Source organism: Entelurus aequoreus, linkage group LG12, assembly GCF_033978785.1.
Source record: "Entelurus aequoreus isolate RoL-2023_Sb linkage group LG12, RoL_Eaeq_v1.1, whole genome shotgun sequence".
NCBI lineage: Eukaryota > Metazoa > Chordata > Actinopteri > Syngnathiformes > Syngnathidae > Entelurus > Entelurus aequoreus.
Window position 1 is genome coordinate 26,459,902 of NC_084742.1, and position 23,121 is coordinate 26,483,022.

At 38.4% G+C, this 23,121-nt stretch overlaps 1 protein-coding gene across 2 annotated transcripts in view; it reads right to left on the reverse strand.

The window, feature by feature from the left end:
- Window positions 1–21,515, reverse strand: part of nectin4a (nectin cell adhesion molecule 4a) — a 38,157-nt gene extending 16,642 nt beyond the window's left edge. Inside the window, exons 1-2 of one of the 2 annotated variants that reach the window (XM_062066887.1) lie at window positions 21,238–21,515; window positions 1–33 (exon numbers count right to left, since the gene is read on the reverse strand). The exon at window positions 1–33 is cut by the window's left edge and continues 162 nt beyond it. In XM_062066887.1, coding sequence (XP_061922871.1) covers window positions 1–33; window positions 21,238–21,292 — 88 coding nt within the window. In that variant the 5' untranslated portion in view covers window positions 21,293–21,515. The remainder of the gene's footprint in view (window positions 34–21,237) is intronic. The other variant, XM_062066886.1, reaches the window with a different exon arrangement.
- Window positions 21,516–23,121: the final 1,606 nt, after the last annotated feature.

Here is a 23,121-nt window from a genome sequence, read left to right on the forward strand (position 1 = left end):
ACTGCTCGACAAATTCGCAGAGTACCACTGCGACTAAATGAGCCAAAAGAGTAGCGTTATAGGCAGTTCTCACACGAGGCCAATTGAACTTTGCAAGGGCCAACTTCACACATTAAGTGCTCCACGATTGGCTAGTCTAAATACTCTGCGGCCCAAATAAAAGTCATTGCATAAACACAAACGTCGGAGTGTACTTACGGTGAAAAAGATCAAGAGATCAGGGTTCGAATCTGAGTTATAGATAACATATTCTCCATTTTCACACCCTTGTTTTCATTTTTTATTAACAAACTCAAAAACATGTATCAGCCTCAAATCATGTACTGCAAAGAGAAAAGAAAAATAGTAAAGGTACATGCTGTATTACGCATACAACAAATAACACAAAAAACAACCTATATACATCTATTTACAACATCCAGAAAGATATAAAGAAAAGGACAAAATGTACAAAATTACACATATTTACAAATAAATTGTTATATTACACACTATTTACACTGTATATAACACCAGAGGAGGTAACTGTGCAAAGATAAGGAGCTCACTTTTCTATCTGTAACCAGAATTGCTGGGGTACCGAAGTTATTCTCTTTAACTAAAAAAAATAAATAATATTAGCCTCATGCAGTATTCATTTCTGAAAAAAACGTACATCTGTGTGCTGCCTGTGCATTATATTTGACTATTTTTGTAAATAAAACCCCGGAAGACAAATAATTTTGTCTTCCGTCAACCCCTCCAGATCCAATCACAGGATTTAGAGAAAGGGGGAGGTGAGCAGAGCCCACGAAGGAGCCTCCTTATTGGCTGACAAGATATATAGTGATGCGCCTGCACGGTGCGTAAGAGTAAAAAAAAAACGTACCTGTGACCACAACATTTATTTTCTGCAACAAAATACGAACTACGGAATCCTTCGATGCTACTTCAGACTGTCAACAAGCTATGCGTGTGCACGTGCAGCTCTCGTGCACGGTTTTGTGCACTTCCAGAGAGAAGCAGACTGGGAGGCACTATCAGCGAGGTGCGCAGAGTGCGGGGCGAGATTTACAGTTTGAATTCTGCCTGGTGACACAAGATTCAAGTACCCCAGCTTTAAATTTTTGAATGTATTTTTTTTTTTACAACACACTTAAATAGATCAACTGCAGTAAGCAATTTTTGTAGCTTATAATTATTTAATGGTTTTAGTGAAAAGATTAAAACCATGTTGTCAGGATTCTCGCTGACAGTTGGGTTATGTTTTGGTTTTTCTCTGTGTTTATTTTATTTCCTGTCAGCGCTCTTATTTTGGTTCCTTTTCCTGCGTGTCTCCCTGAGCGCTTGTTTCCCTCACCTGTACCTGATTGGCAGTCTGGCACACCTGGTGGCAATTGTCAATCAGGCTCCTATTTATGCCTGCCTCTCCCTCCAGTCAGTGCTGGCGTATTGTTTGCTGAATGCTGTGGTCTGCTTGCTCTCTCCAGTTCTCCCTGGTTCCTCTTCTCTTGTTAGCTGTTTCTTGTATGCTGTGAGCTATTCCCTGGTTCCTGATTCCTGTTTGCTGTCTCCTGGTTCCTGGTTCGTGTTTTACCTGCATTTTTTGGACATTAAAACCATGTTTTCCTGCACCAAGCCTGCCATCTCTGCATTTTAGGGTTTGTCACCATAACTTCCTGACACATGTATTAGCATACTTGCCAACCTTGAGACTTCCGAATTTGGGAGATGGGGCGGGGGGGGGGGTTAAGGGGGAGGAGTATATTCATAGCTAGAATTCACTGAAATTCAAGTATTTGTTATATATATATATATATATATATATATATATATATATATATATATATATATATATATATATATATATATATATATATATATATATATATATATATATATATATATATATATATACACATATATATATATACATAGACATATACATATATATGTGTATGTACATATATACATATATATATATACATATAGTATATGTATATATATACTATATATATGTATGTATATATATATATATATATATGTATATATATATATATATATATATATATATATACACATATATATATACATAGACATATACATATATACGTGTATATACATATATACATATATATATATATATATATATATATATATATATATATATATATATATATATATATATGTATATATATATATATATACATATATATATATATATATACACATATATATATACATAGACAAATACATATATACGTGTATATACATATATACATATATATATATATATATATATATATGTATATATATATATATATACATATATGTATATATATGTATATATATATATATATATATATATATATGTATATATATGTATATGTATATATATGTATATGTATATATATGTATATATATATATATATATATATATATATATATATATATATATATATATATATATATATATATATATGTATATATATATATATATGTATATGTATATATATATATATATATATACATATATATATATATATATATATATATATATATATATATATATATATATATATATATGTATATATATATATATATATATATATGTATATATATATATATATATATATATATATATATATATATATATATATATATATATATATATATATATATATATATATATATATATATATATATATATATGAAATACTTGAATTTCATAATTCATTTATTTACACATATACACACACAACATTCCTCTCTACTACTTGCCGTAGTTTTGAAGCAATGCATGATGGGAATCCGGATGTTGTGTGTCAGTGTATTAACGTGCCGGCTGGAATAAACACACGCTGAGAAATAGCTCCGTGCCTGCCTACTTTATGGGTTATAGATAAACCTATGGATACCGGAGACATATATAATAGTCTCCTTCTTGTTGTGTGTGCAGTTGTGCACTGAGCTCCAAAAGCCGTAGATGTTATAACGTGACTGGGCCGGCACGCTGTTTATATGGAGGAAAAGCGGACGTGACGACAGGCGGTCCTCACTCAGGTCCGGCTGGAAATCGGGAGAAATTCGGGAGAATGGTTGTCCCGGGAGATTTTCGGGAGAGGAAATGAAATTCGGGAGTCTCCCGGAAAATTCAGGAGGGTTGGCATGTATGTGTATTAGGCTTTTAATATACCTTTTGATGCAAATTGTGCAACTTGGTTCAGACCTCAGTGTGGGCAAAAGAAAGCCACACGCTGTCATCTATTGCCTTTGTGGCTTTTAGGGTGCTTGGACGACTTTTCTTTTTTTCTTTTAATTACAGGCACTGTGCGACGTGGTAATTCTAACACAATACTACAATCAAAATTAGGGCAACATAACAATAGCATATATTTATTTGATAACTATGGAGCATTAGTAACAAAGAGATGACTGCCATATAAGGCAAATTTGATTCTTATTTAGGAAGGAAGTAGTGCGAGCGGTTTGTATTTATTGGCAGCCAAAAGCTGGAGCTGGACATTTCATAGGCGTTTGGAAAGACAGATCCAGTTATGTGATTGGCCACAGGAAGATGAACTCAGCCCTGTGGTAGGTTTAGGAAAGATGGACTCGGCCCAGTGCACGTGGGGACAGGACTAAAAAGTGTGTATTCGCGCGGCCAAACGATAGCGCTTGACATAGGATTGGCGTTTGGAAAGATAGACCCGGTTGTGTGATTGGCCACAGAAAGATGGACTCACTCTGTGTGTCGTGAATCTACAATGAGTCCGAAAGGACGAGCTTCACAGAGCCCGGGCTGAAGGAGCATGTATCGGAACCCTCGGTCTCTCTGGACGGATTCTCGCTCATTTGCGCGGACTGGACATTGGCTGAGAGCTAGTGGGAAGCATAGGACGGAGTCGGCTCTTTTGGTTGCTTTGTTGGGTCTGTTCCGGTCTCTGGTCGCGCCAACAGACGATGGCGTGGAACACCGTCCAGGCCACCGCTGTGTACAATATGTGGGTGGTGAAAAGGTGTTTTAGTTATGTTTGTTTTTTTCGCTAATTTACTGCTTTTTCCGTGTTTTTCTTTTGTAGCTGTATGTATAACTGGACCTGCTGAAGTTGTATCTAGTTGCATCAACTCAGTCTTTTATGTCCTTTATGTTCTCTGATGTTTCCTTCTTGTTTTCATGTGTTTTTATCTTATTTTTTGTGGTCTTTCTGTATTTGCATTGCAACCACATCATTTCTTAATTGTGGGATTAATAAAGTATATCCTATCCTTGAGATGCAACTGTAGAATGATTCATAATATTCCAAAAATCCAAACCTACTGTGGGCTCACACCCCCCCCCAAACTACATTTGTATGTGTATACTACTAAAGACCTGTCATTTCACCAATGACAGTCGCCACCTTGCCAGGAATAAATCATCAGAACAATTCAAAATTGGACTGGAAACAATCCATTAAGTCAGAGAGCGATATGACAAGCAAACAGGATGCAGCATGAACAGCCCAGCATGAGTTTTAACTTCCTGTAACCATCCTTAGTGGTCGAGACCACATGACGTGGATTACGGACAAGAGGTGCTCAATGATCGTGACAGATAAGCGTCAGACACGCAAACTATCAGTACAAGTGAAGATATGTCGTTTGACTCGTTACTCGAGACGAGCTGTCATAGCTCGCCATGTCTGGACAGGAGATGTGGCAGCCCGCAGGAGTTCAAGTCAGACATAACGTAAATGAAACAGAGGCCACATTGTGACTGGAGAACATGCAGATCTACGTGAGAGATCTACTAATGTAACAGAGTCCAGTCTTCGTTATATTTCTACAAATGCACTCATATTACAATAAAGTGCACAAACAGCAATCCTGTAAATTCCTAGTCAACCTCATCCAGCAGTATTCATCCTCTGGCCCCGAGGCTGAAAGCGCCTCACACGCAAAGATCCTGAATCACAACATTGAGCGGTGGGAACGGACGAGAATGTGATTCATGCATGCGTTTGCTGTTCACACCCGACGAGTGTCTGGCAGCCTGGATGGGTGTCCTCTCGCCCCCACCTCTGAGGAGTCTGGTGTGTGTGTGAAATCTTACAATCCAAAAACAACCCTGCGTTGATGTAACCTATATGTTGAGTTTGAGTTTGAGTTTGAGTTTATTTCGAACATGCAAGCATACAACATGATACATCACAATTTCCAGTTTCTTTTCAACATGTTCGAAAAGGAGTAGGAAGAAGCAGAGCTTATTTAATCCTACCCCTTTTCTTTACATAACAGTTGCAAAACTTTTTCTTCACTTCCTGTTCACAATTTTTTCACAATAAACTCCATACGTAATCACAATAAAAATAAATAAATAAATAATAGTAAGAATTTAATAATAATAATTGGTGAAGTAAGTCATATTTCATATGATGAGATAAGTAAGATTACTTTAAGAATGAATGAATGGATGGATGAAATATATTGAGAATGTTTGTCATGGTTCTTCTTCTTTGTACTTTGTAAACACTTTAAGTTTGAAGAGTTTCTTGAAGTGTATCATATTAGTACATTGCTTGATTGCTTTGCTTAATCCATTCCATCATTTAATTCCACATACTGATATACTGAAGGTCTTAAGTGTTGTACGTGCAAACAAATGTTTTAAATTACGTTTTTCTCTAAGATTATATTTCTCCTCTTTTTTTGAGAATAATTGTTGTATATTCTTGGGTAGCAGGTTATAGTTTGCTTTGTGCATAATTTTAGCTGTTTGCAAATTCACTATGTCGTGGAATTTCAGTATTTTTGATTCAATAAATAAAGGGTTTGTATGTTCTCTATATCCAACATTATGTATTATTCTAACTGATCTTTTTTGTAACACCGTTAATGAATGAAGTGTACTTTTGTAATTATTTCCCCATATTTCTACACAGTAGCTCAGATATGGTAACACTAGTGAGCAGTAGAGAATATGAAGGGATTTTTGGTCTAGAACATGTTTTGCTTTATTCATTATTGACGTGTTTCTTGCAACTTTATGTTGTATATTTTTTACGTGAGATTTCCAGTTCAATTTATCATCAATCATTATACCTAGAAATTTGGTTTCGTTTACTCTTTCAATTTCTATTCCGTCTATTTGTATTTGTGTTTGACTTTCTCTTCTACTGTTACCAAATAGCATTATTTTAGTTTTACTAAGATTCAACGATAGTCTGTTTTTGTCAAACCATCTTTTTAATTTGTTAATTTCTTCTGTTATTATTTGTATTATCTCCTGTGTGTTCTCTCCTGAACAAAACGCTGTTGTATCATCCGCAAATAATACTAACTTTAAATCTTTTGTAACTTTACAAATGTCATTTATATAGAGATTGAATAATTTAGGTCCTAGTATTGATCCCTGAGGTACACCACAGGATATATTTAGCGTTGTAGACATGTGTTCGCCTAGCTTCACGTATTGTTTCCTGTTCGTTAGATAACTTCTTATCCAGTTTAAGACTAACCCTCTGATGCCATATCGTTCTAGTTTTTTGATTAAAATATTGTGATTAATTGTGTCAAATGCTTTAGTTAGATCCATAAAAACTGCTGCCGCACATTTTTTACTATCTATTGCATTGGTAATTTCTTCTGTAATTTCAATTAAAGCCATTGAAGTTGAAACATTAGCTCTGTATCCATATTGGTTCTCTTCGAGTATTCTATTTTTATTCATGAAACTTTCTAATCTGTTATTGTTATAATCTTTTATTGAACAGTTTTTCAATGATTTTAGAAAATTGTGGAAGTAGAGAAACAGGTCTATAATTTGTAAATTGATGTTTGTCTCCAGTCTTATAAATTGGTGCAACTTTAGCAATTGTCATTTTGTTTGGAAATGTCCCTGTTTGAAATGATAGGTTACTAATATACATTAATGGTCCTGAGATCTCTTCAATAACCTTTTTTATCGTTTCCATATCAATTCCGTTACAATCAGTTGAAGTCTTAGATTTACATTTTTTCACGATTGTAACTATTTCCTCCTGTGTCACATTACTGAGGAACATGGAGTTGGGATTTCGCTCTATGGTATCATTATAGTCCTCAATTGGAACTGGGTCTGGAATCCTTTCTTCCAATTTTGGTCCAATATTTACAAAATAATTATTGAAGCTTTCAACTACTTCCTTTATATTGTCATTTTTTTTATTTTCATCTAAGAAGTATTGAGGGTAGTCCCTCTTAGTTCCATTTTTAATAATGCTATTGAGGATGCCCTATGTTGCTCTCATATTATTTTTGTTCCTGTCCAATAATTCACTGTAATATTCTTTTCTACATGATCGTAGTATGTCTGTTAACTTGTTTTTATACTTTTTGTACTTAATTTCTGCCTCTATAGTTCTTTGTGCTATAAATTTTCTATATAGTGTATTCTTCTTCTTACAAGCATTTTTTAATCCTTTTGTCATCCATGGTTGATTATTCTTTCTCTGCTTGTTACTGAGTTGTATCCATGGACAATGTTTGTCATAAAGTATTATGAACTTGTTTAAGAAATGTTCATATGCTTCATCAACCTCTTTTTCATTATACACATTGCCCCAATCTTGCTTTTGTAGCTCAATTTTGAAGGCAGTCATCCTCTTCTCTGTGCATAGTCTTCGAAATGTCCTTTTGTCTTCCATGTTCTTCTTGTAGTTTCCATCATATATTGTAAAAACTGGCAGATGATCACTAACGTCGCTTATAAGTAGACCACTTGTAGTGTTATTATCAAAATCATTGGTAAAAATATTATCAATAAGCGTGGCACATTGTCCTGTGATTCTGCTTGGCTTTGTGATTTTAGGATATAGACTGATGCTGTACATTGTATCAATGAAGTCATCAATAGACTTTTGCTTGTTGGGGTTCAATAAGTCAATATTAAAGTCACCACATAAGAACATTATTCTTTGACCATTGTCCATGTAAGTTGCCTTGATCCATTCTTCAAATGTTTCTATACTTGACTTAGGTGATCTATATATACAACTGATGAATATGTTTTTGCTTTTTTCCTGACATATTTCAATGGTTATACATTCTAAGATATTATCTATGGCAAATTACATGTTTTTTACCACTTTGTATTTCAGGTTCTTCATCACGTACACAGCTACTCCTCCTCCATTTTTGTTGGTTCTGTTGATGTAGTTTAGTTCATATCCCTCCAGATCAAAATATATTCCTTTTTTATCATCAATCCATGTTTCTGTGACAGCAATCACTTTGAAGGGTTCGTTGATGTGTTCCAAAAAGTTCTTAATGTTGTTGTAATTTGCATACAAGCTTCTACTATTAAAATGAATAATTGACAATTTGTTATCACATTCAATGTTGCTATTATATTGATCATCTGTATAATAAAAACAACTATTACTGATGTGGGACAAAAAATTTGTATCTGGATCTATATCATTTTCCAAATCCTGGTTTTTGTGATCTTTGTTGCAGAAATTTTTTAGTTCCATATTTTCTTGTTCAACAAACTTTGATGTTGTTTCAATAATCTCTATAAGTGTAGGTGGATGCAATCCTGAATGTAGGTCCTCTTGTTTAGTCGTCTCTTGGAACATAGTAGTGCCGATGCTGAATTTAGGTGCTTGTTTTCTGTCAGAGTCCATTATCATCGTTGTTGTGGTAGCTGTGTAAACTTTAAAAATTGTCCAGGTCCTTGATGTCATGGACAACAATTACTCTTGCTTCTGGACCTCCATTCAGCTTGATGTAGATTTTACAGTTGGCGCTCCAAGTTCCCTGGATTTTTCCCTGCCTTCTCAAGTCGCGTGCTTTTTTGGCGATTCCAGCATTACGTTTTGTGAGATGCTCATTCATGTACACATTTGTTCCCTTCAGCTTCTTTCCCTGTCTCAGCAATGCCATTTTAGATTTTCTGTTTACGAGTTTCACGAGCACGACTGGAGTGGCGTTGTTGTTTCTTCCGTTCAGTGGGATGCATGTTTCGATGGTATTAATGTCAATTTCAATTTATTTTGATTGCAGAAAGTTGACCACTTGCTGTTCTGCTGAGACCATATCCATTTCATCTGGTTCACCTTCATTATTCACAGCTTTCGCATAGGATCTTGGTTTAATTCGGTGCCCTGTCACAATGATATCATTCATTCGTTTATCCTGATCCATTTCATCTATGATGTTCCTCAGCATGTTGTTGTCTTCTTGAAGGATCTTCATTTGTTTGCTCATTTCAGTGGCTTCTTTATTTCTGGAGTTGTTCTCTTTTTTCATTTCTTTAATTTCTTCTTTAATTTCTTTCAAATCCTCTTTCCATCCATCCATCAATTCTTCCAATTTTTCTATAATTTCTTCTTTAAATTCCTGGAGTATTTTTTGTAGTATCCCTTCTTGAATCCCATCATGTCCTGTGCCCAGCTTCAAATCAGTCTTTACAGTCAATCCTTTAACTTTTGGCATCGCGGCAGTCACTGACGTCAGCGCCTCTAAGGGCAGTTACTTCTTTAGCGACTTGCGGCACTTTTAACTTGTTTTTTCAACAATTTCGTACCTTGCGCCGTTCAGAGATCAATTTGAGGTGTCAGCCTGTCAACTTATATCACTCTGCGACGTCGGGATCACTTTAAAACAGCTGTAAACTCGCCGTAACATTTGGTTGCTAGGCAACCGCTTTGAACTGCGGGAGGCGCCTTTGGCTTGAGGCTAACGGCTCTTCCACTCGCCTTATTTCAGCGTATCAGTGCCTCTCAACTGACCAAAATCAGATCGAAGATGCCAGGTGACTCTCCTGTGGCTGTGATCGCAAATCAGTGGTCAAATCAGTGGTCAAAATCTTCAGACTTAACAAAAACTCCGGTAGCAGAAGCGGAGCTTTTTTTCTTTGCGTCCTTTCTCATTGACAGGAAGTGACGCAAATATGTGACAGAGGCCAGCCATTACGGCTGTGCCACTGTGCGTTCGTAGACCTCACTCCCAGACACCTTCAGAACTTGCACGGACGTGGGCACAACCCATGATTTTGAGCTCGATGCCTAGCGCGCTCGACTCTCATTAGGAGGACCCAGGTTCGAGCCCCGGGCCTAACAAAAGCAGGGGCCGGACAAGGCGGGTTACATAGAGCAGTGTTTTTCAACCTTTTTTGAGCCAAGGCACTTTTTTTGCGTTGAAAAAATCCGGAGGCACACCACAAGCAGAAATCATTAAAAAACGAAACTCAGTTGACAGCAGAGGTGGGACCAAGTCATTGCTTTGCAAGTCACAAGTAAGTCTCAAGTCTTTGCCCTCAAGTCTCGAGTCAAGTCCCGAGTCAAGACAGGCAAATCCAGAGTCAAGTCCAAAGTCAAGACTGGAAAGTCTCAAGTCAAGTCCCAAGTCCTGCATTTTGAGTTTCGAGTCCTTTCAAGTCCTTTTAACCACATACTAATATTTTTACACAGATTGTGTATGCTTTTAAAACGCTGTATTTATTTATTAAAACAAGTGCATTTGAAATTGCAGGAAAAATAGTGCTGACATTGCACTTCATAATAGCACTATCAACCAGTCATTTTAAACATTTAACTCATTCCTTTACAGAATAAACACATTTGAAAAAACAAGTGCAACTGTACTTATTTGTACAAAAGTGTTAACATTGTTTTTCCATGGCATATTGCATTGTAACTAGTTCCACAGCAGTTTCTATCCTGTTCTTACCTTATCTCATTGATCTCATCCCATACTGTATGTGTGTTTATGTGTGCGTACACATGAAAAACATAACAAATACATGAACAAAACAATGAACAGAGTTGTACTTTTTAGATGTCAGGGCCCTATGCAATATGTACACTAGAGATGCGCGGATAGGCAATTATTTTATCCGCAACCGCATCACAAAAGTCGTCATCCACTCGAACCAACATTTTATCAAAACCACACCCACCCGCCACCGGCCCGTTGTTATATATCTAATATAGACGATGCAAGGCATTAGTGAGGTTAGAAAGCTTATGCCTGTTAAAGACAGGAGACTGATCCAATGCAGCAAAGACATTCAATGCGTGCCACGCATTAATATCTCTTGGCCACGCATTAGTGGCTAAGAGATATTAATGCGTGATAATATTATTTATCATTATTATAATATTATTGTTATTTCCATTAAGAAAGTGTTGACTATTGTTGCCAATGCCCTCCGATCAGGAGTGCGTTCCTCACACTTTGTGTGCGCAGTTGCAGCAAGCAGAACGATGCTTTTAAGAAGTTAAAAAAATGTTTTACAAAGATTAGGCCTATATTTTTGTTAGGTAAAAAAAATGTTCTGAATTTATTTCAATGAATATTAACTTGTTAACGTTATAATGCTCAAATAGGGACGAGGACGGGGTGCACAGTGAAACAGTGAACAATTTCGCGACAAAGATGAACCTTTATTGATTGATCTGCAGCCATGACAAAATATCAGACAATCTCCATTGTCAACGACAGGCAGGAAAATAAAGATGAACACATAGCCTATGTTGTAGGCATAGGCATAGGCTCATACGTTTTTAAGTTGAAATAAAAAAATAAATAACAAATGTGCCTCATAAGCCTTAGGCTGTCAATCACACGCACAAACTTAAATTATACAATAACATATGTATGTCATCCCTATTTAAACAAAAATAAATTAAATAAATAATAATAATTGAATTATAATGAAAATAGACGGTCGCGACAAACAAAGCAGGCTAAATAGCCTTACATTGTAGCCAATCGGAGATTGTTAAAGGCCGAAACATCCAATGACCCAGAGGAACACTACTGATGATGCGCACTGTTCATTTTAATGTGTTAAGTCATTTTATGCATTTGTGTTTCACACAAGAGGTAGAACATCTCACTCTGTGTTTTCTGGAATCTTACTTCTCCACCGTTGAGATGGGCACCTCATAGACTGCCAGGGGCCACATCACCCGGGGTAGTAAGCCGAACTGAAGCCACCAGGACTTGAGCTTCCCAGGCCGTTGGGTATTGTCAATCACCAGTAGGCCTCTTTTGATGTCATTGCACAACTGCTTCACCTGGTCTTTATCTCGTAGACTTGCATCATATCGCCTTCCTAGACTTTTGACTGGCTGCTCAGATATAGTGGGGATTGGCTCATCTCCAATGAAGAACTGCAAATCAGCGAGCACTCCCTTCACCACTGAGATGCTGTGTGACTTGGATGGGTTAATCTTCATCTGAGCCCAACTGATGTTCTCCTCGAGTTTTCGGAGTAATCTCCTGGTGCAAGGGATGGTGGTAGTCAGAGTGGTGATGTCATCCATGTAGGCTCTGAGGGGAGGGAGGCACCTGCAAGAGCCCAGTTTTTGTCCACCTACGACCCATTTTAAGGCTCGAATGATGATCTCCATGGCCATGGTAAATGCCAAGGGAGATACAGTACATCCGGCCATGATGCCTATTTCCAGGTGCTGCCATGAGGTGGTAAATTCTGGTGTTGAGAAGCAGAATTGCAGGTCATGAAAGTAGACTTTCACCAAGGTTGTGATGGTGTCCGGGATGTTAAAGAATTTGAAGGCAGTCCAGAGGAGCTCATGGGGCACAGAGCCAAAGGCATTTGCGAGATCCAAGAAGACTGCGTGAAGGTCCCTTTTCTCCCGCTTTGCCATTTGGATCTGGTGCCAGATCATACTGGCATGTTCTAGGCCCCCAGAGAAGCCTGGTACTCCTGCCTTCTGAACAGATGTATCTATATAGTTATTTCTGTGCAGGTACTCGGCCATCCTTTGTGCAATAACACTGAAGAAGATCTTACCCTCCACGTTTAGCAAGGCAATTGGGCGGAACTGACTGATGTTTGCGGCGTCTTTCTCCTTTGGAATAAGGATCCCACCTGCCCTACGCCATGCTTTAGGAATGGTTTTCTTCTGCCATACCGTTCTCATGAGTCTCCAAAGAATCCTGCAGACATCTGGTGCGTTCTTGTAAACCTTGTACGGGACTCCGTTTGGCCCAGGAGCTGAAGCTGTTCTTGCCCGATGGACAATCCTCTCGACCTCCTTCCATGTTGGAGGACCGGTCCCAAATTGATGCTTTGGGGGGTCGATTGGTGGAATGTCTGGCGGAATGGCCATGTGTTCATGACGCCTTGGATCAGAGTGGGTTGCTCTCAGGTGGTCCTCTAAATCATACTTTGTTGTTTTTAGGACCCCACTTTTCTCCTTGGTAAAGAGATTCTTCAGGAATTTAAAAGGATCTTTGTAGAACCGTGTTCTTGTTTGTTCTTTCGTCCTTCTTCGTTTGCATAGACTCTCTGCTCTGCGGAGGCATGCCAGGCGTGTTTTAATGTCAGCTTGGAGAGCACATATGCCCTCCTTTTCCAATTCTGGGGCCCTCTTCCACAGTTTCCTGAGTCGTCTCAGTTCTTTGACAAGGCGCTTGATTTCCTGTTGCCTCCTGGAGATGGGTGGAGTGGGAGGTGTTTTAGCAGCTTTTATCTCTAAAAATCCAAATCGTTCTGCACCGTATTGATAGATGAATTGGTTCAACCGCCACCCGCCCGAATCTATTTAAAATCTATTTTTTTCGTCATGCATCCGCCCGACCCGCGGTTGTGTCCGCAAACCGCGCATCTCTAATGTACACATATTCTTAATATAGTATACATTTTAACTGACCTTTATTTGACTATGTTTGTCTTTTTGTAGGTGGCTAAAATATGTGGTGCTGCTGACCGCCGTCTAACGTTACGTTACTGTGTGTTAAACATTGACTAACGTAACGTTATGTATAGGTACCTCATGCAACCCTGATTAAAAAAAAACACTTGACAAAAAGTATGAATAAGGTAGCGAACTGCAGTGGACGCAACATATTGCCGTGTTTGCAATGACGTTATAACCATAGACATCTTATAAGTAGACGCAGCATTGGTTGCTGTGACGTGATCAATTTGGCCGCCATCTTGAAGTGGTGATGAGGAGCCGGCGAGCAGCCTAAACTGACAGTTGACAGGTAGAAAACAAAGATGGTGTTCAGCGTTTTCCTGCTCAAATGAGCGGACTGTTTGAAAATAGGAATCAGGAGATTACTTTTCACAAGTAACATTTAACATTAACATACTATTGGTTGTATTTTGTGTAAATAATATTACCACAGAGTTGAGAAGGAGCAAAGATCTTCAATATTTGTATGTGAAAATCACAAAGAAATCTTCTGGTGGAGAATGACCCCCCCTACAGGGGTTTGGTTTACAAACTTTCAGCCCCACCTAAAACAAAATTCACCAGCCGCCACTGATTATGGTGCATTCTCATTTTAGGCAAAATATAAGACAATACTTTCTTAACAGTATAATTGTAACCAGGAACAAGTCTTCAAGTAACAATATTCAAATACTAACATTGTTGGGTAAAACAGCATTTGGTTTTATTCTGAATCCAGTGAAACAGATTGGTGGTTTTAGCTGATATAAAGTCTTTCAGGTATGTTTATGTTGAAGTATTTGGCAGACGCTTTTATCCAAAGCGACATGCATCAAAAATACATATAAAACAATCACTGTAAACATGATCATTTAAGGGAAGAATGTAATACAAAATATCAATACAAAGTGTCAAGACAGAATAAACTCTCTGCTGCTGCAGCAACAGATATACAGTCTATAGATATATAGATATCCAATGTATTCATACATTGTTTATGTAGGATATACGCATGTATATATAACCTAATCATATTGTTTCTTCAATTTAAAAATAGCTGATCGTTTTTTTCCCCCTTCTCTGGGATTATATTCCCAGTTTTGATCTCGGACGTCTGGTCATTTATAGCATATAAGAATATTCTATTACTGTTAAGCAAACTATGAATAATAAAACATGTGTCCTTTATCATAGCTACACGTATGACAAAAAACTGCGTGAAAATCAGTGGTATTCAGTGAGGTAAGATGAATTAAATGCGCTGACAGTTCATTGCTCCTGCCAAATGAATTGCACTGAGTGGAGCGGATCACCACTCCAAGATGGCGGCCCCGCGTCTCGTCTGCGCCAGTAGGCAGTAGCGCTCGATGCTGCGTCTACTTATAAGATGTCTATGGTTATAACGTTAGCAGCGAGTTTGCAGCCTCACTGATTTAACTACACAGTAAATAAAAGTCACGTTACTTAGCCAATAAACGTTATCTTACATTCAAAACTTACCCTTCTTTGTGCAACTTCAAATGTCGAACGAAGGTGGAAGTTGTTGCGTCTCCGTCTGTAATATTCGAACTGCATGATTTGCATACTGCAATTCGTTTTTTGTTGACCAAGTCGTAGATTTTATACCCGAACGAAACCAATTTTGGCATAATTGTTTCTCACTGGCGGTGACAACTTTTCTTCATTGGTTGTCCTGCAATTTGATTGGATGAATGCTGTGTGATGAACACAACGTAGATCTAATTTGATTGGCTGTTGTACTGACAGCACACCAGCTGACAGGAACAACACGCTGATAGACACAGACGAAGAAAATGAAAAATAGGCAGACAAAAGCTTTGGGTTTTGGGGAAAGTAGCAAGTCATGTCAAGTCAAAAGGCTCAAGTCCAAGTGAAGTCACAAGTCATTGATGTTAAAGTCTAAGTCGAGTTGCAAGTCTCTTTACATTTTGTCAAGTCGAGTCTAAAGTCATCAAATTCATGACTCGAGTCCAAGTCATGTGACTCAAGTCCACACCTCTGGTTGACAGTAAAAAGTCGTTGTCGCAATTGTTGGATATGACCTTAAACTAGGGCTGGGCGATATGGCCTTTTTTTAATATCTCGATATTTTTAGGCCATATCGCGATACACGATGTATATCTCGATATTTTGCCTTAGCCTTGAACAAACACTTGATACATATAATCACAGCAGTATGATGATTCAATGTGTCTACATTAAAACATTCTTGTTCATACTGCATTAATATATGCTCATTTTAAACTTTCATGCAGAGAGGGAAATCACAACTAAGTCAATTTAGCAAAACTGTATTTATTAAATAGTTATTAAACAGAGGCACAAACATTCATGTCATTTCCAAAACAGAAAGTGCAAGATTGTCAGAGACATTTTAAAACAAGCTATAAGTGCACTTTTGTGCATGATGACACACAAGATATTTCAATAAGTGTCACATAAAAATGAGCTTCATATCAAATAGTATATGTCCTACGGTGTTGATGTGGAAATAGTTGCTTCGGCATTTAGTTGGTGTGGCACCGAACGGAGATGTTGACATGTAAAGACATATTCCCGCTTGAAGCCAAACCACCGTCAGACGATGGACCCCGTGCTGTTTTTCTTGGGAATTAATTATTCCTCCATTTGTTACCAGATTCGCACCTTCTTTCTTTCGTATTACCACTCAAACCACACCGTTAGCTGTGTTACCATGTTGCTACCTGTCTGCTCCGCGGGAGCGTGTGACGTTGCTCACGTGATAGTATTTGACGTATTTAAGAAAGTGCGCTTGTTTTAGTCTCTGTGAGAAGGAGAGACAGGAAAGAGTGAGAAACGCATGCAGTTGAATGCCCCGCAGCTAAAAGCAACTGCGTGAGAAGGTATACTCGAATATCACGATATAGTCATTTTCTATATCGCACAGAGACAAACCCGTGATTTACCGAGTATATCGATATATCACCCAGCCCTACTTTAAACCATAACCAAGCATGCATCACTATAGCTCTTGTCTCAAAGTAGGTGTACTGTCACCACCTGTCACATCACGCCGTGACTTTTTTTTTTTTTGTGTGTGTGTTTTCCTGTGTGTAGGGTTTTAGTTCTTGTCTTGCGCTCCTGTTTTGGTGCCTTTTTCTCTTTTTATGGTATTTTCCTGTTGCAGTTTCATGTCTTCCTTTGAGCGATATTACCCACATCTACTTTGTTTTAGCAATCAAGAATATTTCAGTTGTTTTTATCCTTTTTTGTGGGGATTGTCATGTCATGTTCGGATGTACTTTGTGGATGCCGTCTTTGCGCCACAGTAAGTCTTTGCTGTCGTCCAGCATTCTGTTTTTGTCTACTTTGTAGCCAGTTCAGTTTTATTTTCGTTCTGCATAGCCTTACCTAAGCTTCAATGCCTTTTCTTAGGGGCACTCACCTTTTGTTTATTTTTGGTTTAAGCATTAGACACCTTTTTACCTGCACACTGCCTCCTGCTGTTTCCGACATCCACAAAGCAATTAGCTACCGGCTGCCACCTACTGATATGGAAGAGTATTACACGGTTACTCTGCCGACCTCTAGACAGCACCGACACTCTGTACCGAGGATGTCGTTGTGGCTTGTACAGCCCTTTGAGACACTTGTGATTTAGGGCTATATAAATAAACATTGATTGATTGATTGATTGATCATTTGCAGACTATAATTACTGGTTTGCAAAACATATTTTAAACCCAAATAGGTGAAATTAGATAATCTTCCACGGCACACCAGACTGTATCTCACGGCACACTAGTGTGTCACGGCACAGTGGTTGAAAAACACTGACATAGAGGATGTGAAATATATCTATAGTGTACAGTCGGCCCACGCTACATTGCACTTTGAATGTTGTGGCTTCACTACATCGCAGGTTTTTTTTCTTTTAAATAAGTATTTTGTACTTTTGTACCACCTCTCTTGCAAAAATTAAGTGTAAAATTAAGTTATATAATATAAGAATCAGAATGTTTAATACACAAAGAATTTGACTTGGTAGGCTATGTACTACAGTGTGTCTTGTTTTCTATTAGTATTATGGTGTGGCGATCGCCAACTATTCTCCAAGCACAACTTCAATTTCCGAGTTAAAAGTGACGTGAGGTGAAGTGAATTATATTTATAGAGCGCTTTTCTCTAGTGACTCAAAGCGCTTTGCATAGTGAAAAGTGATATGTACTAAATGCAACACGGCTCTAATTTTGGCACGATACTATCTTCACCGCGAACATCTCAACTTGATCCCCTTTTTTTTCCCCCCGCTGACTGTTACTGCAAGTAAAATGTGATCTTTATCAGACTGCAGTGTAAACAGGTACAGACCCCAATGTGGCCTTGGCGTCACTTGCCTGCCCAGATTCATAAAGTGAAAACAAAGGAAGTTGACAGGATACCGTAAATTAATTTTTCAACTTACTTACGTAAACAACTTACACAATGTATGTAATATGGAAGCAAATACCCTGGAGCAGGGGTGTCGAAGTCAAGGCCCTGGCCCACGAATTAATTATCTAAGGTCCCGGGATGATATTTGATTAGTATTAGAACCGGCCCGCAGGAATTTTCAAAATGGGGTCCCAGGGACCCCATCAAGTCATACAAATGGGGTCCCACTGTAAATTTTTGGGGTCCCACTTTTTTGTAACCGTTTTGAAAACAATGATAAATATATGCATTATACTGTTATATCTCACATTCTATATTGTGTTTTGGAAAAAGGTTGTCATAAACGTTACTTAATTCATTAAAAAAATAATACAAAAGAAAACACATTTTTATGCATATGTAAATTTACTCAGTTATAAACATTCATTCACTTTTTCTTCCCTTCATGGATCTAAACTTTACCGCTGCTGTTATTTTTTTCTATATTTTTATTGTAATATTTTCAGAAAGTCTTTGTTCTATTTTTGGCCAAAGTAAGTCAAAGAAAACAACTTGAAGTTGTCTTTATTGTTTTGTTTTAACGCCATGATTTTAATAACCCGCCCCGCCTGTGTGGACAATTTTTTCATCCATGCGGCCCCTGAGCTAAAATGAGTTTGACACCGCTGCCCTAGAGCGTCAATCACTATTCCTTTGGAAATTAAAATATATATTCATATATTACATATAGCTTATTGTTTGCACACTAGAGATGCGCGGATAGGCAATTATTTCATCCGCAACCGCATCACAAAAGTCGTCATCCACCCGAACTAACATTTTATCAAAACCACAACTGCCCGCCACCCACCCGTTGTTATATATCTAATATAGACGATGCAAGGCATTAGTGAGGTTAGAAAGCTTTTGCCTGTTAAAGGAGACTGATCCAATGTAGCAGAGACATTCAATGCGTGCCACGCATTAATTTTTTTCTTCTTCTTCTGTTGTGTTGTGGTGTGCTGTGTCACGCCAAATTTCTTCCCCCTACAAAAACCTTCCCCCCCCCCCCCCCCCCCCCCATTTACTTCAGTGGTCATGTTTCCTCTTACGTCATTGACAGCGATCGATAGCACTTCGGCTTTGACTGCCCGTCGCTGGAAGGATACTTCGTCTTTGACAGCTGCTGGAATCTGAAGAAATCGATTATTGTTTTTTTTTGTACAGGCGCGAAACAGGACAGTCGGCAACTTTGTGACTTTATTGGACGCAGCCCTGGAAGTAAATGGGGGGGGGGGAAGGTTTTTGTAGGGGGGAAGACAGAAATTTGGTGTGACAGCTGCAGCAGTGCCTGATGAATAATTGCCTGTTTCAAAGAGTGCGGCTCGTTTTTCATATGTGGGTAACAACATTTAACTATGTATATATATTTCCGAATTGGTTCAACCGCCACCCCGCCCGAATCTATATAAAATCTATTTTTTTCGTCATGCATCCGCCCGACCCGCGGATTATCCGCGGTTGTGTCCGCAAACCGCGCATCTCTATTGCATACTATTGACTAGTGATGCAACGGAAATTTGGCCGTCCAAAAAAAACTTTGCTCACCGAAACCGGATGTTGTGATTATGTATCCACTTCCGCTGGCGGGCTACATATTTCCCTGTGCACATGAATGTCATAGCTCGCCCAAAACTGCAGAAAAAGTCACATATGGGTCGCATTTCTGTTTAGACCAGTGGTTCTTAACCTTGTTGGAGGTACCGAACCCCACCAGTTTCATATGCGCATTCACCGAAACCTTCTTTAGTGAAAAAGAAAATGTACTTTAGTATGGGGAACATATTCACCATTAATTAGTTGCTTATTAAAGTAACAAATACTTAATTTAGAGTTATTTGGACACCAGGGGAACATATAAGGGTTAGGGTTACTATTAAGCAATAATTCTGAGGTTATTGAGCAAAGACTCTTAGTTAATGGCTTACTGGTTGTATAATAAGGCCATGCAGAATAAGGCATTAATAAGTACTTAATAATGACTAGTTAAGAGCCAATATGTTACTAATTTGTATGTTAATAAGCAACTAATTAATGGTGAATATGTGTTCCCCATACTAAAGTGTTACCATGTTTTTGTACTGGTGCACAAAATGAACCGTGCATGAACATCACCTTGTTCAAAGAACAAAACCAACACAGTGCATGAACTCATAACAAATTACACACCAGCAAATCAGATGGAAAATTAGAGGGAACATTGTTTGGGGGTATCCATAATACGCCGATAGGGAGACGTTTTTATTTACACGATGAGTCGGGTGCGTCTTGACCTCCGCGGCGGAGGCTCAGCCGAACCACTGAGGCCGACTTACCAAACCCCTAGGGTTCGATCGAACCCAGGTTAAGAACCACTGGTTTAGACTGAAGTCTCCTTTTAAAAAGACCAGATTCCAGTTAGATTTGGACTACCTTCTGGTATGGCCTGAATCTGATGCAAAAAGATCAGGTCTGAAGCACTTTGGAGCGTTTAGACTGTCAAAAAAATCTTCTCTTTGTCACTGAAGGGCAAAAAAAAAAAATCAAGATTTAGTGTGCAGTGTAAATGGGGCCTTTGATGGATTTCATCTTCAACTCCTACCTCATCAATACCACATCTCCACTTCACTTCAGCGAATGGCAACAGCCAAAAGTAGCACTGCACTGGACACTTCAGGCTAACCGAGACTGCTCTAAACTAATAGCAACTGTTCGAGTAAAGTGGAGATTAACTCTTTTGATGCACTTCATGAAGGCCAAGCAACCGGTTTTTCCTGAAATGTCAGACAGTGTTCGCAACCACGTTGTTGTTTCTCCTTTCGCAACCCTGATCTACTTTGTGAGTCTGTTTTCCTGCGTTTGGCTTCTGAATTTGCCAGCAAAAGTCTTTGGATACTTTTATTTATACATTGTGTCACATGTTAAAATGCCTATTCCTGTTTTATATGCACATCCGGGTGCTGCAACGTGGATTATATAAGAACGTTTAGTCAGGCTTTAGTCTTTTATCAGAGTTACACATTTAGGGGGAAAAACGGCCTAGAAAAAGAGGATTACACAAGTGCCTAAGCCGACAAGATGAAAACAAAGCATGCACAGATTGTAAAGTGTAAAATAAAAATAAAAAACATGCAAGGTGTCTTCTTACCAAAGATCCACAGGACCAGGAGACAGACTGTAGGTCTTCTCAGCCAGGATGCCATCCTCCCGTACACTTGTCACTTGGTACACAACTTGAGGACTACACACCATCCGCCTGGCTTCATAAAACACTCATAATTCCCTTGTATTTCATCCAAAAGTCCAAAATGTAAGTCTTTTTTCTGTGGCGGTTGGTGACACGCATGGCGAGAAGCGCTGGGCTCACCCTGTCAGGGATACACCTGTTTGCATTGGTTCTCCCTCCCTTTTCTTCTCCCATTGCGTATATCGGAGCCAGAAGTCACCTTTCCGGTTTGGCTGACACAGCTTGGCAGTTAGGTGCTCGTCGTTACTTGCTCTGCTCACGCCATAGGCAGGAGGGAATTGGTACTATGCGTCCACTTTGAAAGACTGAAAACTGCTTAATGAAGATGATGGTACTGTACATATTATACAGTATTGACATTTTGGGTGGTGTTATATTTAACTTAAACTGAGATATGTGATCCGCAACCAGCTTGGCTAGATATATATTGATGTGTTAGTATATAAAAGGGGTGTCAAACTCATTTTAGATCGGAGGCCACATGGAGAAAAATCTACTCTCAAGTGGGCCGGACTGGTGAAATCACTGTACAATACTTTAAAAATAAAGACAACTGCAGATTGTTTTCTTTGTTTAAAAATAGAACAAGCACATTCTGAAATTGTACAAATCATAAGGTTGTTGTTGGGGTTTTTTTTTTACACTTATTTGTTGCTGTTAATAGTATTCTATCTTTATTTGTCGTTATTTCTATTTTCCAAATAAATTATGTGATAATGTTCATCAGTCAACTCCATCCATCCATCCATTTTCTACCGCTTATTCCCTTCGGGGTCGCGGGGGGCGCTGGAGCCTATCTCAGCTACAATCGGGCGGAAGGCGGGGTACACCCTGGACAAGTCGCCACCTCATCGCAGGGCCAACACAGATAGACAGACAACATTCACACTCACATTCACACACTAGGGCCAATTTAGTGTTGCCAATCAACCTATCCCCAGTTGCATGTCTTTGGAGGCATTGGTGTTAATTTTCAATCTATCAAGATAAAAAAAATATCAAAATCAAATTACAGGATGTTATTTATGTAGTCTGATCATTTTCCTCAACTGATGTACTAACATCATGTGGTTTATTTTGTACACATGTAGCATCATCTACAAAGGATTGCTATTGCGACATCCAGTGGACACATTTAGAACAGCTGTTTCTTTCATTCAAAAATTTCAGGTACATTTTTATACTTAGCAAACTCATCCCGCGGGTCGGAAAATACCTGTTCGCGGGCCTGATCCGGCCCTCGGGCCGCACGTTTGACACCCCTGGTATATAGTGTCAAAACACTTTGACCATCAAAATGGATTGTTTTGATTATTTAAGTATGAGGAGTTTGTGGATCTGTGGGTGTTTGTGAGAAATAAATACATCTGCCCGCCCAGTGGGGTGTATGAAGGACTGTGTTAACACAAGGAGAACAGCACTTTTTTGGGAATTTAGGAATCGTTCACAATCATTATGAAAGAAATGACGGATGTATTTTCTTTTTTAATGCACTCTAACTCGAAAATAAACGCAAATAAAAGTCTGCTTACAGCGGAGCCAATGGGAGGTCCTCTATTCCACCCATAAAACCCAATAAATAACCATCCAAAAGCACTTAATTTATATTTTGTGACTTGAATATTCACCAAGTATTAGTTATATTGTTATTATAAGCGCTAACGCAGACAAACTATTTATAGCGGCGCCGGGATCACAAGCATGTGTGCCGATGTTAACATGATCGACCAGTGAGCTGCTTCCTCGCTTCCTTGCTCGTTAAACTTTATTCTAGATCATAAATCA